Source organism: Centropristis striata, chromosome 21, assembly GCF_030273125.1.
Source record: "Centropristis striata isolate RG_2023a ecotype Rhode Island chromosome 21, C.striata_1.0, whole genome shotgun sequence".
In the NCBI taxonomy this organism is placed as follows: domain Eukaryota; kingdom Metazoa; phylum Chordata; class Actinopteri; order Perciformes; family Serranidae; genus Centropristis; species Centropristis striata.
The window spans coordinates 2,210,430-2,227,171 of record NC_081537.1 but is presented as its reverse complement, the minus strand read 5'-3'; the positions used below and the strand labels follow the sequence as shown (position 1 = coordinate 2,227,171).

The 16,742-nt window shown below is 40.3% G+C and overlaps 2 protein-coding genes across 4 annotated transcripts; both read right to left on the bottom strand.

Annotated features, from left to right (window-relative positions):
- Window positions 1–933: 933 nt before the first annotated feature.
- LOC131959056 (tripartite motif-containing protein 16-like) lies at window positions 934–3,499 on the bottom strand. Its single transcript, XM_059324158.1, has one exon. It carries the CDS (start codon window positions 3,469–3,471, stop codon window positions 1,807–1,809), a length of 1,665 nt encoding a protein of 554 aa, XP_059180141.1. The 5' UTR covers window positions 3,472–3,499; the 3' UTR covers window positions 934–1,806.
- A 4,120-nt stretch (window positions 3,500–7,619) lies between these two features.
- Window positions 7,620–16,445, bottom strand: LOC131959054 (tripartite motif-containing protein 16-like). Of its 3 annotated transcripts, XM_059324155.1 has the most exons (4): window positions 14,864–16,445; window positions 11,225–11,280; window positions 10,781–11,143; window positions 7,620–9,120 (listed from the first exon to the last, which is right to left on the bottom strand). In XM_059324155.1, exons 1-3 carry the CDS (start codon window positions 16,382–16,384, stop codon window positions 11,050–11,052), a joined length of 1,671 nt encoding a protein of 556 aa, XP_059180138.1. In that variant the 5' UTR covers window positions 16,385–16,445; the 3' UTR covers window positions 7,620–9,120; window positions 10,781–11,049. The 3 variants fall into 3 exon arrangements, with proteins under 3 accessions (XP_059180138.1, XP_059180137.1, XP_059180139.1); XM_059324154.1 differs by having other exon boundaries at window positions 10,781–11,280; XM_059324156.1 differs by lacking the exons at window positions 7,620–9,120; window positions 10,781–11,143 and having other exon boundaries at window positions 11,147–11,280; window positions 14,860–16,445.
- Between the last annotated feature and the right edge of the window lie 297 nt (window positions 16,446–16,742).

Genomic DNA, 16,742 nt, shown 5'->3' with positions numbered 1-16,742 from the left:
TTAACTGAAGAGGATATGTCCACAATGTCAGGAAAAGCAGCAGGATTACTTTAAAATTGATCACATTTGAATAAGTTCAGTTTATGTTATTCTTGTATTGATATTTTGAGAAACTGTTACAACTTTTCCCAGGAACTTTGCATATTGCTGAGGTTGCAGGCCCATCATCTGCATTTCAGCATTCTGCAGGTGGGCTAAATATTAAAGTCATAATGGATAACCCTAAGCAATTACTACTGTTATGCTGTGGATTTCTTCTTCTTCCTCTTCCGGACGCAATTTCGTTGGAGGACAAATTATATATCCAAACGTGCGGTTTGATCGGGATCGGTGTGCTATTACTTTTCTCTACAGAATACGAAAAACTGCCCAAAATTTTGCATTGAAATGAATGGGACGGCCGGAAAAAAATGAGCGAAAAAGAACAATAATTTGAGATTTTCAAACGTCTACTTCTCCGGCATAATTTCACCTAGAGACTCCATTTAAACTTTAAACAGTAGACACAAGTCTTGTGTATCGGTGTATTAATCCACGTTTCGATAGGTCATATAGTTTTTTATCAATCCCTGTTCAATGACCATGATCATTTTTGGAGAAATTCTGAGATTATAATGGGTGTGTATTGCACGGAATGTTCGTGTCACAGTGTGTGACATCATCGCCAGAGTGTAGAGGGAGAGAAAAAACTGTCAAAAAATAAATTTGAAAACTGCGCTCCAGGCCGCAAATTCTTGAAAAATTGATTATGAACATGATAATTATAGTTGTATAATACATCATAGAGCCTCATTTGTGCTTTGATTATAACAGCAACATTTGGTCTAACAAACAAATAAATGTAGATATAATTCTATTTTTTTTTGTTTTTTAACACATTTTCTTTGAATATCTGGAGCTTTCTCTCTTCAGACCCATGCATAAAAGAAAAACAACAACAACAACATACAAATATTCAACAAACATTTGGAGAGAAATGTATATTTTCCTGCAGAGAAATATGAGTTGAGGTGGACAACAGTCATCATGAGCAGTGAAAGCCTCCGTGGCTCAACAGACACAGGAAGGAAAGTCAAACATCTACAGAACAACTAATGAGCAGATGTCAAAGCCCGCCCATAATGTTTGATTGACAGCTGATCTCTGCAGAGAAGAAATGCCACAATGATGAGCTCTCAGCAACAAACATGGAAAGAAATCAGTTTAAAGGTCCCTTATTGTGGAAAAACACCAGTTACAAGTCTTGTGATTATAAAGCAGGTGCAGTTGCAATAAAAATACTGTGAAAATATATTTTCTGACTGCTTCCTAAAAATCTGCCACTCAAAGAAGCTGCTCCTATAGGATACGGCAGTATACACATTATCGTGTCCGACTCTAAATCTGCAACCTGTAAGTGAACCAGTAATATATTTCATGTTTGAGTCAGAGGGAAGCATCATCAGGCTCTAACATGTAAAGTCTGACAACATCTTCCTCAGCGGTGGCCATCGTCTTTTTACATTCACCGGTGAGTTTAACCGAGGCTGCAAACCGTTAACTGTGCTTAGCCTGGCCGGGTGTCACTCAAGACTGTCAGCCAATCAGAAGAAAGGCTCATGAATATTAATGAGACAGGCCCAAAATGATCTGAGCTGCTGGAGCTGCAGAAGGAGGCTGAGAGAGCAGATGAACAACTGAACTCAGATGGTTTTTAGAACATAAAACCACAAATGTATATTCTTATAAAACACAACAAAGGTGAACAATATGGGAGCTTTAAGAGTTAAGACACATTTTAACCTGTTGTCCCTTAAATGACTTTGGTTACTTGAGTTTACAGAACTCAGCAGTGTCTCCATAGTTGTAACCAAGATAAAGTCCAGCATAGAGCGGCTGAGTGAACGTGGTCTGGACTCTGTGGAGGAGGGTCATGGTTTCAGAGACGCTGTAGAAGGACAGAATACCTGCTCTGTGATCCAGGTACACTCCGAATCTGGAGGACTGAGGACCTGAGACGGGAGTTTCGATCTTGTTGTAGCAAAATGTATAATTGTTGTTGTCACATTGTAAAGACCAAGACTTGTCATTGTATCCAAATCCAGAGTCATTCGACCCTCTGCTGATGTTCTTGTATGAAGCTGCTACATCAACTCCATCCCCTCTCCACTCCACCTCCCAGTAACATCGTCCAGTCAGACTCTCTCTACTCAGGACCTGACACCATCTAGTGAATCTGTCTGGGTGACTTGGATAGGACTGATGATTACTCATGCACGTTGCTTTTCTGTTCCCCTCAGATAATAACAGCTCTGTCTGTGCTGTGTTTGGATCCAGTGTGATCTCACATGAATATTTTAAGAACTCAGCTCTGGTCGTGGGCTCTGCTGGTGAATCTGACAGTAAAACATCCACTTCAGTCAGTGAGACGTCTGTCCATTTGTCTCTCAGGACGTCCTGCAGTTTGTCTCTGACTAGTGACACGGCCGCTGTCACGTGGTCAAAGCGGCGGCGAGGACGGATCTGGATGCTGGATGTAGACGGGCTGAGTGCTGACAGTGAGGGGTAGCTTTGGAGAAACTGGTTGTGATCCTCTGTGTGTGAGAGCTTCTTCAGTTCAGCGTCTTTCCTCTTCAGCTCTCTGATCTCCTGCTGCAGCTTCTCCTCCACCTCTTTGACTCCACTCACTTCAGTTTCCTGCTGGGATCTGACCTGCCGCTTCACCTCAGAGCTTCTTTTCTGCATGAGATGGATCAGCTCAGTGTACATCTTCTCACTGCCCTCCACTGCTTTATCAGCAGAGAGATTGATGGCCTCCAGCTCCTGTTGAAGCAGCTTCACATCTTTCTCTCTGTCCTGGATTCTCTGCTGGATGTTTTGTCGACTCACCTCCAGCTCTTTCTGCTTCTCCGTCCGTTCTGCTGCAGCTGAGACCGTGTCGTGGCCTTTATGTTGGTCCACAGAGCAGAGATAACAGATAGACTTCTGATCTGTACGGCAGAACATCTTCATCACCTCATCATGCTGAGAGCAGATGTTCTCCTGCAGCTTCTTGGAGGGCTCCACCAGCTTGTGTTTGGATAACGCAGCTACATCATAATGAGGCTGGAGGTGTTTCTCGCAGTAAGAGACCGAACAGGTGAGACAGGACTTGAAGGCTTTCAGTTTTCTCCCAGTGCAGACATCACAGGCCACATCTTCAGCTCCAGCATAGCAGAGATCAGCAGGAGCAGCTTGGAGTCCAGTCTTCTTCAGCTGCTCCACTAAATCTGCTAACATGGTGTTTTTCTCCAGTTTGGGCCTCGTTCTGAAGGCCTTCCTGCACTGAGGGCAGCTGTAGACCGGTTTCTGATCCTCTGCATTCCAGTGGCTGTTAATACACTTCATACAGTAGTTGTGTCCACAGGAAAGAGCCACCGGATCCTTCAGTAGATCCAGACAGATGGAACAAGAGAAAGTTTCCCGGTCCAGCTGAACTCCTTTCTGCGCCATTTCACCTCTCAGTCACAACGACTGTCTGAGGTTCACTTCCTCATGAGTGAAACCGCTCTGAGCTCTGATCTGAACAATGTGTGTGTGTGTGTGTGTGTGTGTGTGCAGTGAGTCAGCACCATGTTGGTAACACCCATTTTCTAACCAGTAGATGTGAAGGGGAGGGAACCAGGAAACAGCAGGACAGAGTGGAGCTGGCTGTTTGAGAGCAGGAGAAGAGGGAGGGGTTGCTGTAACAAATCATTAGAGGATGATGTCATTGTGTGTGATACCTATCCTGTGTGTTTCACTTTAAGGAAAGTGCTTTTCTGACTTAATATTATTATTTCAGACCAAATGTCATGCATGATTTCTTCAGGGGCAGACAGTGATAGGGAGAGAGAGATCAGGATGGAAAGGACTCAAAACCTTGAGACATTTTTCATGATAAAGAGAAAAAAAAGCTGCAGATGACGATGATGAAGGTATCAGTCACACAACAATCAAGAATTATTATATCAATTCTGTTTTATTACTTTATGTGTATTTCAATAGTCTTTATTGTTGATGAGTGGACGTGTGGTTGTTGTTTTTATAAAGTTATGGACAGTTGAATATCTATCTATCAAATAGGAAGGAATAGGCTAGTAGTCTATAGCTATATATATATTTATAGAAGTTTAAATTAACTGAAGAGGATATGTCCACAATGTCAGGAAAAGCAGCAGGATTACTTTAAAATTGATCACATTTGAATAAGTTCAGTTTATGTTATTCTTGTATTGATATTTTGAGAAACTGTTACAACTTTTCCCAGGAACTTTACATATTGCTGACGTTGCGGGCCCATCATCTGCATTTCAGCATTCTGCAGGTCGCTAAATATTAAAGTCATAATGGATAACCCTAAGCAATTAAATAAAAACTGATTTTCTGAGGCACTGAGTTTTGTGTTGTCATTATCTCTAAGCCAGAATCATCAAAATTAAAAGAAAAACAGGCTTGAAATAGTTCACTGTATGTGTAATAAATCTATATAATGTATGAGTTTCACTTTCTGAAATGACTGACAAAAAATATTGAACTTTTTCATCATATTAAAATTGTTTTAGATGTACATCATTAAAAATGACTCAAAATGACACAAAATGACACAAAAAAGACACGAATTGACCAAAAATAGATGCAAAAATTACAGAAAAGGACACAAAAATGACCGAAAAAGACATACAATTACCAAAAGAGACACAACATAACAAAGAAAATACATAAAATGACCAAAAAAAGACACAAAATGACACAAAAAAGACACAAATTGACCAAAAATAGATGCAAAAATTACAGAAAAGGACACAAAAATGACCAAAAAAGACATACAATTACCAAAAGAGACACAACATTACAAAGAAAATACATAAAATGACCAAAAAGACACAAAATGACCAAAAAGAGACATAAATTTACCAAAAGAGACACACAAAAAAACCCAACTGTGGACTCCAAAATTGAACTTTTTCACAATATTCTAATTTTCTGAGACACTGAGTTTTGTGTTTTCATTCTCTCTCAGCCAGAATCATCAAAATTACAAGACTAGCGTCTTGGTGAAGCTACCTGAAAATGCTCCAGACAGACTTTATACTATTTACAGCCATTTGAAAACTACAGTAAAGTTACACATTACTGTATTTAGTGAGGTAGCTGAGTACAACACACTGAATATGTATGTTTCATATTTTTATTGCATATGCTCTTTGCAATTCTAATTTGTTTACAGCATTGTGCAAAAGGAAAAACACCCTTATTTAGAACAAACATGACGTCTCTTTGGGTCGAGCTGTTCAGTGTCACAGGAATGGTCCACACTATTATATTATATTATATTATATTATATTATATTATATTATATTATATGTCCTGCTGGTTCATATATGTTGTAAAGTGTTTATGGTTTATGGATTCAGCTCTGAGTGATTGTATTGAATTTCTCCCACTTGGAGCTTTTCGTTCCATCCTGAGGAAGAGACAGTGTGACACCATTGACCAGTGCTTGTGTTTCTAAATTTTAAATTGTTGTTTGTTACAGTTCCTGCACTTTTTATTGTAAAACACTTTTGCACCTTGAAAACTGTTTTAAGGTCTACTGTCACCTCCCTGTAAATGTTTTTTATGATGTTTGCTGCTGACCTCTTGGCCAGGTCATATAAATATAGGCCTATATATATATATATATATATATATATATATATATATATATATATATATAAGCAAATAACTAAATGAATATTAAATAAGATGTTGTAATCATTTTCAATGATTTCTAAAAGGGTTTGGCTTGACATCACCAACTTGCGTCCTGCATCGTCACCGTCACTCAAAAAGGGGCGTTACTACTTGTTTTTCTCCCCTGCAGTTTTTACCGTTTACAGTAGGAGAAGCGTCAGGCACTAGGACCAAGCGGAAAACGGCCGCTCAAGCTGAAGCCTGTTCCCTTTAGTTTAGACCCGCCCACAAGCTCCTCCATTGGTTCTGCCGTCTCTTGTGCGATTGGCCGTCCCCGCTGTCACTCATCAGGTTGTAAACAACGCCAGGACTTGCTCACCGGTGTGGTAGTTGCCTGAGGGGTTCAACGTCTCTATATACCATAGTATATATATATAATATAGATATATAAATAGATATATATACTATAAATCTATATCTATATATAGATATATATCTATATAGACTATATATATATATATATATATATATATATATGTGTGTGTACATATATTATATATATATGTATATATATTATATAGATATATAAATAGATATATATGCTATAAATCTATATATATATATATACACATATATACATATATATAATATATATACATATAGGTATATAAGTAGATGCTTTCATGGAGCTGCCACGTTGGGCAGGTCCATATCGGGTTGAAACAGCAACTACATATGCTGTGAGAATCATATATTCATGAAACATCATATTCATATAATCAATTGTGTTTGACATTATATACTGCAAAAATGTGGATGTATCTTACAGGTAGATTGCTTTGGATACGGCTGTTTTGCTCTTCTTGATATCTCTCCTTATAGTGCTCTCACAGAGGTCCCTCCGTCTGGTGGTAATATAATACCATTCTAACGACTTGAGAGGTCTCTTGTGAGTAAATCCACTGACAAATGTTTGGTCCAGTATGGAGGAATTGACAGAATAGACTACACGAACATAGTGGTGGCAGCATCATTCCCCATCAAACGATCAGCACAGAGAAACAGGTGAGGATTTTGTGTTGGAGTCAGATCATTTAATTTTAAAGGTTTCCTCAATGCATTTCTCAACAAAGGCCGGGCCGAGAAACGTTGAGGCTGTTCCAGTTTCCTTTATTTTTTCTCTACAGATATTTACAAACCTCCTGCAGAATGCAGCTGCTCGATTGGTCTTCAACCAGCACCTCCTCCCTCCCTCCACTGGTTACCAGTGGCTGATACGCTTCAAGACTCTAGCTCTGGTCTACTCTGCTGCTAATGGTTCAGGTCCTACTTACATCCAGGACCTTGTCAAACTCTACACTCCTGCCCGTCCTCTCCGCTCTGCATCAGCCAAACAGCTGGAGACCCCCACCCACGTGGGTCAACTCGCCTCAAAACCTCCTCCAGACTTTTCTCTGTCCTGGTACCCAAATGGTGGAAGGAGCTCCCAACCGACATCAGGACCTCAGACAGCCTGGACAACCTACCTCTTCAACAATACCTCGGTTAAGTCTTGGTCACCTAACATATGTTTAAACAAAATAAAAAAATAAAAAGGCTCTTCTTCTTTTCCCTTATTTACTTCTTTAACATAAAGCACTCCTGTAGCGATGACAGTTAGCTCTTAAAGTTCTGTACTTACTTGATTCCTGTGGTCTATGTCTAGTACCTTCAGGTTGAATGCACTTATTGTAAGTCGCTTTGGACAAAAGCGTCAGCTAAATGACATGTCATGTGATGTGTGTGTGTGTGGACCCGATAGGATAATAACATATACATAAATCAACCTCCTCCATATTCAGTTATATGCATAGTACCAACCTAATATAAACTAAACAGAAGTAGTAATTTCAATCATAAACATAAACAACAATAATCATAAACACATTAGATGAATGTTTGAACATGTTTTATCTCTATCTGACGTGTTGAGGCAGATGAGTCGTAAACCAATCAGCAGGTTTACAGAGAAATCAGTGTTAAATGTCTAATGTTCAAAATCAGTGGCGGGCGGTGCATTTCACACTTAGGCCTTCAGTGATGTCCAACTTAGTCAATAAATACCTTTCATTATGCCAGCATTTATAACACCAGGACTGGAGAGTAGTTAGAAACACACTGAAGCACTACTAGGCATTGCATCACCTCAGTTGTGTACAAAATGGGCTATTATCCGGCGCATTTTAAAAATCAACAATACAGCATTAGCAATTAAACCATATCTGATATGCTACTGTCAAAACTTAAAAATAAAAGGGTCTTTAAAATTATCTTTCCAAAAAGTTTTATTAAATGAGTCCACAAAGAATATGCAAGCTTTAACAAGATTGTACAATACATTGCAAAATCGCAGTTTAATATCAGAAAGACACTCACAAGACGGCCATACTTTGGCGACAGCGACACAATAAACAAGTCTCTTTGTGAAAAAACTTTTTCTTGTCAAAACGTGACGTATCACGACTTTCTAGCTGCGCCAATGCGCCAGATTATTTACATACCGTTAACAGTCCCGGCCGGGTGTGACTCTGTTGATCTGCATAGCACTGCCGTGGCTCAAACTAGTAAGTATCCATATTATTATATATATATATATATTATATCCAATCACAGGACGCGTAAATGTCACGTTCAACGTAAGGCCAGCTAGAGGGCCTTACTGACACAACTCGTGATCTGATTGGCTATCGCAACTATCTATCAACTGTATTTGCCCGTTCACTTACAGTGCACAGACGCCCGCATTGTTGATTCTGAAGGCCCGGGCAGATTTCATACAGCCTGGCAACATAAGCTAGCTGAATTCTGATTGGATAAAAACTCTAACCTAAAAACAACAGCACTGGAAGGAGCATAATATGACATGAGGAGAATATGAATACTTTTAGATATTTAGGGAAAGAAAATTAACAATTGAATTAACCTTTATCATAATTATGATCATGATTTCTGGTTATGTTAGGCCAGAGAGAAGGCCTTGCTGGCCCTGACGGCCCACCACTGTTCAAAATACATAGTGACACTTTCAGTCAATGTTAACATTAAGATTTCCTTTATAAGTTAGGAACAACATAAACAATGTAGACAGAGTCAGCAGTTGGTTAAGGAGCATTGCACAGAGATTATCGCACATTAAATGAACATTTAAAATGTAGTCTGAATGTTATAGCGCAGTGGTGGTCAATGTCTGATTCGTCTGATTATTACCAAATCCACCTCTGAAGCAGAAATCTTGTTTTTTACTCAGAAAGTATCAGAAACAAAGACTCAACAGAGCTGCTGCTGACAGTCCACAGTAGAGGATGATCATTGCTGGACTCTCTGGTTGTGGTCCACTTCCTGCTGGAGGAGGATCTGCTCCCTGACTTGGTGTGTTTGGTGTCTCAGCTTGAAGCCGATCCCTCGTTGCTGCAGAGAGAACAAACAGATCTGAGTCATTCTGGTGAAGAAAAAACATTTCATGAAAGAATAAAAATCAACATCCACGACAGAAAAAGATGTAACAGATTCACAGAAACCATAAGAAGGAAGTTTAAGAACTGTGGAAATCCATAATCATTAGGGCCTCGGGGCAATCTCCCAAGCACTGGTCCCATACAGCAATAGCTGTAGGGACCAGTGCTGCACTACTGTTATACTGTGGATTTCTTCTTCTTCCTCTTCCGGACGCAATTTCGTTGCAGGACAAATTATATATCAAAACGTGCGGTTTGATCGGGATTGGTGTGCTATTACTTTTCTCTATAGAATATGAAAAACTGCCCAAAATTTTGCATTGAAGTGAATGGGACGGCCGGAAAAAAACGAGCGAAAAAGAACAATAATTGGAGATTTTCAAACATCTACTTCTCCGGCATAATTTCACCTAGAGACTCCATTTAAACTTTAAACAGTAGACACAAGTCTTGTGTATCGGTGTATTAATCCACGTTTCGATAGGTCATATAGTTTTTTATCAATCCCTGTTCAATGACCATGATCATTTTTGGAGAAATTCTGAGATTATAATGGGTGTGTATTGCACAGAATGTTCATGTCACAGTGTGTGACATCATCGCCAGAGTGTAGAGGGAGAGAAAAAATTGTCAAAAAATAAATTTTAAAGATGCGCTCCAGACCGCAAATTCCACTCTACAGAAATAATTTATACATAGAAACATAGGAAAATTAGTCTTCTCCCTCACAATCCTCTGGTAAAGCTGTCAGAGTTATAGTTTGGGCGTAGGACGCACAGATGATCCACCAACACCACCAACAGCCTCATTGGCTCCCATATTAAAAACGCAGGAAGATTTCTGAAAAAGGGAGATGTAACAGTTTTTTTAGATCGCTCTAACAAAGCTATTTTTTCATTTTCCTTAAAAAAAATCATATGTAGACTTTCAGGAAGAACTCAGGACGCTCAAAGTGAAGTCGGATCAATGATAGGTATTATGGTTTTGCCAAAAATGCTTTCTGTTCGAGGACAGAAATTCCAGTCTGTCCACCTCTGGCTGCTGTCACTGTTCTGGAACTTTCAGGTGGCAGTTAATTCTGTTGATTGCTCTGCTCTGATTGCCTTTGATCTTTGATGTGATTACAGATACATGCACACACATGCGCGTAAGCGCGCACACTCCTCCAGATACACATGCTTCAAACACGCACACACCACACACACACACACACAGGTAACTTCATGCGATTTTTGTTACACACACACACAAATGCGCCCGTAAGCGTGCACACTCCTCCAGATACACATGTTTCTCTCTCACACACACACACACACACACACACACACATTTTGAGGTTAAAGGTCATAGGTTGCTGTATAAATAAATACTTGAAAAGGAATGCTTGTTGTAGGTGTGCTCCTTGTATATTATATAGTATCATAACATTACTAGTATTAATTGTTTGAAATCTCTGAAGAATCTCATCATAGTGTACACACACCGGCAGTAGCCCCCGTGGCCCTTTCACAATTTCCCCAGAGGAAATTTTGTAGATATATTTAGTTTCTTAATAATCTAAAAAAAGAATAGTAATGATGTCAACGTGTTAAAGTTTAACTGGATCAACTTACCAGTGACGTTGAGCTGCAAGTCGGCAGAATTCCGACCAAGACCAGTTTTCACTTCACACCGGTAACGTCCAGAGTCACTGATATTGAGTCTGGACACATTAAATCTGAGTCGTCCTTCTCTGAGGACGTCTTTATCAAAGTGGAATCGTCCTGCAAACTGTTGATCCTGAGCCTCTGGGAGCTCAACACCTTTAAACAGATCAAACAGGACTGGAGATCTGAGTCCATGGAACAGCCAGCAGGTGATGTAAAAGCGTTGGAGAGAAGCTTCAGGTGTGGTGGTGAAGGTCCACTCCAGCGTGATGTTCTGGTTCTCCTCTGCCTGATAGGAGCTCTGAGTCACATTCACTACAAATGTTCCTGCTGAGGAGACAGAGAGGGGAAGTGAGGAGCAGACAGACTTTCTCCTTCTTTGTGGATAATAAAGTGAAGGAGTAAACTAACCAGAGAGACAGGAGGTCAGGCTGAGGAGGAGCAGGATGCTGCAGATCATCTTCTCCCTGAGAGAGGAGACACAGCTGAAGAGTCACACACATCTTTAACAGGGATGCAAACATAGGTATGGTGGAAAAAGAGAGAGCCTCAGAATATAAATAATTAAATCCTGTGCATTTCAGTGCAAATTTAGGAGAATATGTGTGTGTGTGTGTGTGTGTGTGTGTATATATATATATATATATATATATATATATAAAAATTGTGTGTTTCTATTAACAATTTTGGCCACAGCAAGCACTTTAAATATGCATGAGGCTCCAATTAAAATATCTTAACTGCCAAAAATCATACTTTTATTTGATCACCAAATCAGACTCACTGTCTTGTTTGCTAAATAAATATGTAATAAAATACAATTAACCACCCACAGAAATCTGAAGAATTACCAAATGAATAAGTATATGAAATGATGTTTAAAGTCATGAAACAATAAGCAGTATCATCTGCTCTGAAATGCTGGAGGTGTGTGCTGGAGATACTGAACTCTGTCCAGCTGCCTGCAGAACTGCCTTATAAAAATACACCATTTACAACAACCCTTGTTTAGAGGAGTTTAGGATCAACTACATGGATAATATTGAAAAAACAACATTCATTTAGCCACTTCAATGTAATTCGGCTCATATTTTGTAGATGAATGTGGACTCATTTCAGTAACAATGTAACTTAAATGACCAGTTACCAGGTGATCCGTCACAATCATCGTTGTGTTAATTAGAAGGTTTTTTCAATGGAGTTCAGTATTAACGTGACTCATTGAAACGGAATTCACATCAAACTATCAAACTAGTCAGTGCTGATGGTGTCACAGCGGGTGCTGCACACAGGTTGAGACCTGTCGGCCTGCCAGCCTGTGCCGTGCACAGTCACACACAAAGCACACATCTAAAGGCAGAAATACTGCAGCGACATTATCGATTACACACAGATATCCATGTCACTTTAACATTAGAAACTGACCGGATATAAGAAGTTTTGAGAGGCGAAAATAAAGATTCATTCATGTTTTCAGTCCCCAAAAGTTTAAAAAACAAACTCCTGTTGCTCATAAACGTGTCTGGATTTGAGCGGTGACGTATGTGGAGGTTATTCCTCCAGAAATCACACCAGCAGCCCTCCCAGCGCGTCAACATACATGCACGCGCGGCTGGCGCGTGCATGTATGCACACACTAGTGCTTCACATAACGATCCCTTACATGTAAAAATGATGAATATCGCTTATTACACCTTTAACTAACTCCACCGTAGCCTTAACACACACTCGTTCACCATCTCAACTCGCTCTCGTGACGGACACGCGCTCCCGGGTCTCACTACTTTACAGCTGCGCCTCCACACACACACACACACACACACACACACACGGCTGACTGACCGGTAACATGACTAATAGTAAACTGTCAGACCCCCTCCCCCCAAAAAATAAAAACTCAACGGATCTACACGATTTGCACAAGTCACCCAAAGTCCCGTGAAAAAAGCGAGAATCGCCTAAAAGCGACTTGTTTCATCCCTGCTTTAAAGAAAATACAACTTACACACTAAATATTTTCCCCCAACAGAGCAGCTACTTCTGTTCCACGCGCTGCTGATTAAATGTGAATAAAACTATTTTATTTTACATCAATAACATAGAGCATAAACATAGAGCATAAAGTACATTTCTGTGGCTGTTACAGGAGAGATCTACTTATTCAACAAATCTGACCTTGTGCTGACGGAGCCAGGAGCAGCCGGAGGAAGTGGAACTTCTAAATCTCAGTAAAACGCATTTAAAGGGAGGGGCACGCCCTTGTGCTGACTTGTCGAAGAGAGGAAGTTGACTTTCTTTTGCAGATGAATGTAGGCTAAGCTTGGTGCACCAGAAGACAAAGACAGCGTAGAGTTTTCAGTGGTTATGGGGTGGGTCTCCTTATTTGTGATGATTAAGAACTTCTTCGTCAGTTTTTGCTCCCAGTTCGACTTAAAGTCACCAAATCTTTCTGCAGCGACATTAAACATCATAAACTAGAGACAGCTGCAGTTTTCAGAGCAGTGCATGATGGGAATGTTATTTTAATGTGACAGACAGAGATCCAGAGCTGAAGGGGGACATGCAGGAAAGGACTCCAAGCATAGATATCTATATACCATAGATATCTATGGTATATAGGTATCTATGGCCCAGGTTATCTAGGTTTCATTTAGTTGTGTTTTTTTCCTGGTGGTGGTAAAATTGCACTATTTCTGGGAAATGTTATAAACTTTCTTTATATTATTATGCAATCTTTGTAAGATTATGTGTGCACTGATTTTATTTTTTAAAGACTGTGGTTTAGCTGTGTGCTGTATTCTCCTCCTGTATCAGCCTGTCTGATGGACACACGTCATTAATGAACTCTGTGGTCTCAACACGGCCTTTTCATCAATAAATGTTCATCTAACTTCTTGTTTCCCTTCTTTTTTATTTTTATTGACAGACCAGAAAGCCACATACTGATCTGGATAATCAGTAGTGTTGGGACAACGAAGCCTCCTGAAGCTTTTCCTTTATTTTTTGACCCACTAGATCAGGGGTCTCAAACTCACATTACCTGGAGGCAGTATCAGAATGACCACAAAAAGAAACAAAATGACCAAAAAAAGACACAAAATGATGAAAAAAAGACACAAAATTACTATTAAAAAAAAGACACAAAATGACCAAAACAAGACACAAAATTACTATTAAAAGAAAGACACAAAATTAAGAAAAAAAGACACAAAATTACCAAATAAAGACACAAAATTACTGAAAAAAAGACACAGAATGACCAAAAAAAGACACAAAATAACCAAAAAAAGACACAAAATAGCAAAAAAAGACACAAAATGACTAAAAAAAGACACAAAATTACTATTAAAAAAAGACACAAAATTACTATTAAAAAAAGACACAAAATTACTATTAAAAAAAGACACAAAATTACTAAAAAAGACACAAAATTACTATTAAAAAAAGACACAAAATGACCAAAAAAAAGACACAAAATAACTAAAAAAAAGACACAAAATTACAAAAAAAAAGACACAAAATGACAGGAAAAAGACACAAAATTATTAAAAAAAAGACACAAAATTATGAAAAAAGACACACAATTATTAAAAAAAGACACAAAATTACAAAAAAAAAAGGGAATATTAATGAGACAGGCCCAAAATGAGCCTGGCCGGGTGTCCCTCAAGACTGTCAGCCAATCAGAAGAAAGGCTCATGAATATTAATGAGACAGGCCCAAAATGATCTGAGCTGCTGGAGCTGCAGAAGGAGGCTGAGAGAGCAGATGAACAACTGAACTCAGATGGTTTTTAGAACGTAAAACCACAAATGTAAATTCTTATAAAACACAAAAAAGATGAACAATATGGGAGCTTTAAGAGTTAAGACACATTTTAACCTGTTGTCCTTTAAATTACTTTAGTTATTTGAGTTTACAGAACGCAGCAGTGTCTCCATATCTGTAACCAACCATAAGTCCAGCATAGAGCGGCTGAGTGAATGTGGTCTGGACTCTGTGGAGGAGGGTCATGGTTTCAGAGACGCTGTAGAAGGACAGAATACCTACTCTGTGGTCCAGGAACACTCCCACTCTGGAGGACCGAGGACCTGAGACGGGAGTTTCGATCTTGTTGTACCAAAATGTATTTTTTTTGTTGTGACATTCTAAAGACCAAGACTTGTCATTGCGTCCAAATCCAGAGTCATACTCCCCTCTGCTGATGTTCTTGTATGAAGCTGCTACATCAACTCCTCCCCCTCTCCACTCCACCTCCCAGTAACATCGTCCAGTCAGACTCTCTCTACTCAGGACCTGAGACCATCCAGTGAATCTGTCTGGGTGACTTGGATAGGACTGATGATTACTCATGCATGTTGCTTTTCTGTTCCCCTCAGATAATAACAGCAGTGTGCTTGCTGTGTTTGGATCCAGTGTGATCTCACATGAATATTTTAAGAACTCAGCTCTGGTTCTGGGCTCTGCTGGTGAATCTGACAGTAAAACATCCACTTCAGTCAGTGAGACGTCTGTCCATTTGTCTCTCAGGACGTCCTGCAGTTTGTCTCTGACTCGTGACACGGCCGCTGTCACGTGGTCAAAGCGGCGGCGAGGACGGATCTGGATGCTGGATGTAGACGGGCTGAGTGCTGACAGTGAGGGGTAGCTGTGGAGAAACTGGTTGTGGTCCTCTGTGTTTGAGAGCTTCTTCAGTTCAGCGTCTTTCCTCTTCAGCTCTCTGATCTCCTGCTGCAGCTTCTCCTCCACCTCTTTGACTCCACTCACTTCAGTTTCCTGCTGGGATCTGACCTGCCGCTTCACCTCAGAGCTTCTTTTCTGCATGAGACGGATCAGCTCAGTGAACATCTTCTCACTGTCCTCCACTGCTTTATCAGCAGAGAGATTGATGGCCTCCAGCTCCTGTTGAAGCAGCTTCACATCTTTCTCTCTGTCCTGGATTCTCTGCTGGATGTTTTGTCGACTCACCTCCAGCTCTTTCTGCTTCTCCGTCCGTTCTGCTGCAGCTGAGACCGTGTCGTGGCCTTTATGTTGGTCCACAGAGCAGAGATAACAGATAGACTTCTGATCAGTACGGCAGAACATCTTCATCACCTCATCGTGCTGAGAGCAGATGTTCTCCTGCAGCTTCTCGGAGGGCTCCACCAGCTTGTGTTTCTTTAATGGAGGTGATTCATAATGAGGCTGGAGGTGTTTCTCACAGTAAGAGGCCAGACACTGCAGACAGGACTTGAAGGCTTTCAGTTTTCTCCCAGTGCAGACATCACAGGCCACATCTCCAGGTCCAGCATAGCAGAGATCAGCAGGAGCAGCTTGGAGGCCAGTCTTCTTCATCTCATCCACTAAATCTGCTAACATGGTGTTTTTCTCCAGTTTGGGCCTCGTTGTGAAGGCCTTCCTGCACTGAGGGCAGCTGTAGACCAGTTTCTGATCCTCTCCATCCCAGTGTGTTTTAATACACTTCATACAGTAGTTGTGTCCACATGTTATAGCCACCGGATCCTTCAGTAGATCCAGACAGATGGAACAAGAGAAAGTTTCCCGGTCCAGCTGAACTCCTTTCTGCGCCATTTCACCTCTCAGTCACAACGACTGTCTGAGTTTCACTTCCTCATGAGTGAAACCGGTTTGAGCTCTGATCTGAATAATGTGTGTGTGTGTGTGTGTATGTGTGTGTGTGTGTGTGGGCGTGCAGTGAGTCAGCACCATGTTGGTAACACCCATTTTCTAACCAGTAGATGTGAAGGGGAGGGAACCAGGAAACAGCAGGACAGAGTGGAGCTGGCTGTTTGAGAGCAGGAGAAGAGGGAGGGGTTGCTGTAACAAATCATTAGAGGATGATGTCATTGTGTGTGATACCTATCCTGTGTGTTTCACTTTAAGGAAAGTGCTTTTCTGACTTTATATTATTATTTCAGACCAAATGTCA

Excerpts from the sequence above, each read along its gene's own strand:
- LOC131959056 (XM_059324158.1), bottom strand. The coding sequence starts at position 3,471 with ATGGCGCAGAAAGGAGTTCAGCTGGACCGGGAAACTTTCTCTTGTTCC.
- LOC131959054 (XM_059324154.1), bottom strand. The coding sequence starts at position 16,384 with ATGGCGCAGAAAGGAGTTCAGCTGGACCGGGAAACTTTCTCTTGTTCC. Across the intron at positions 11,281-14,863 it reads GAGTGTTCCTGGACCACAGA|GGAGAAGATGATCTGCAGCA; the intron begins GTAGGTATTCTG and ends CTCCTCTCTCAG.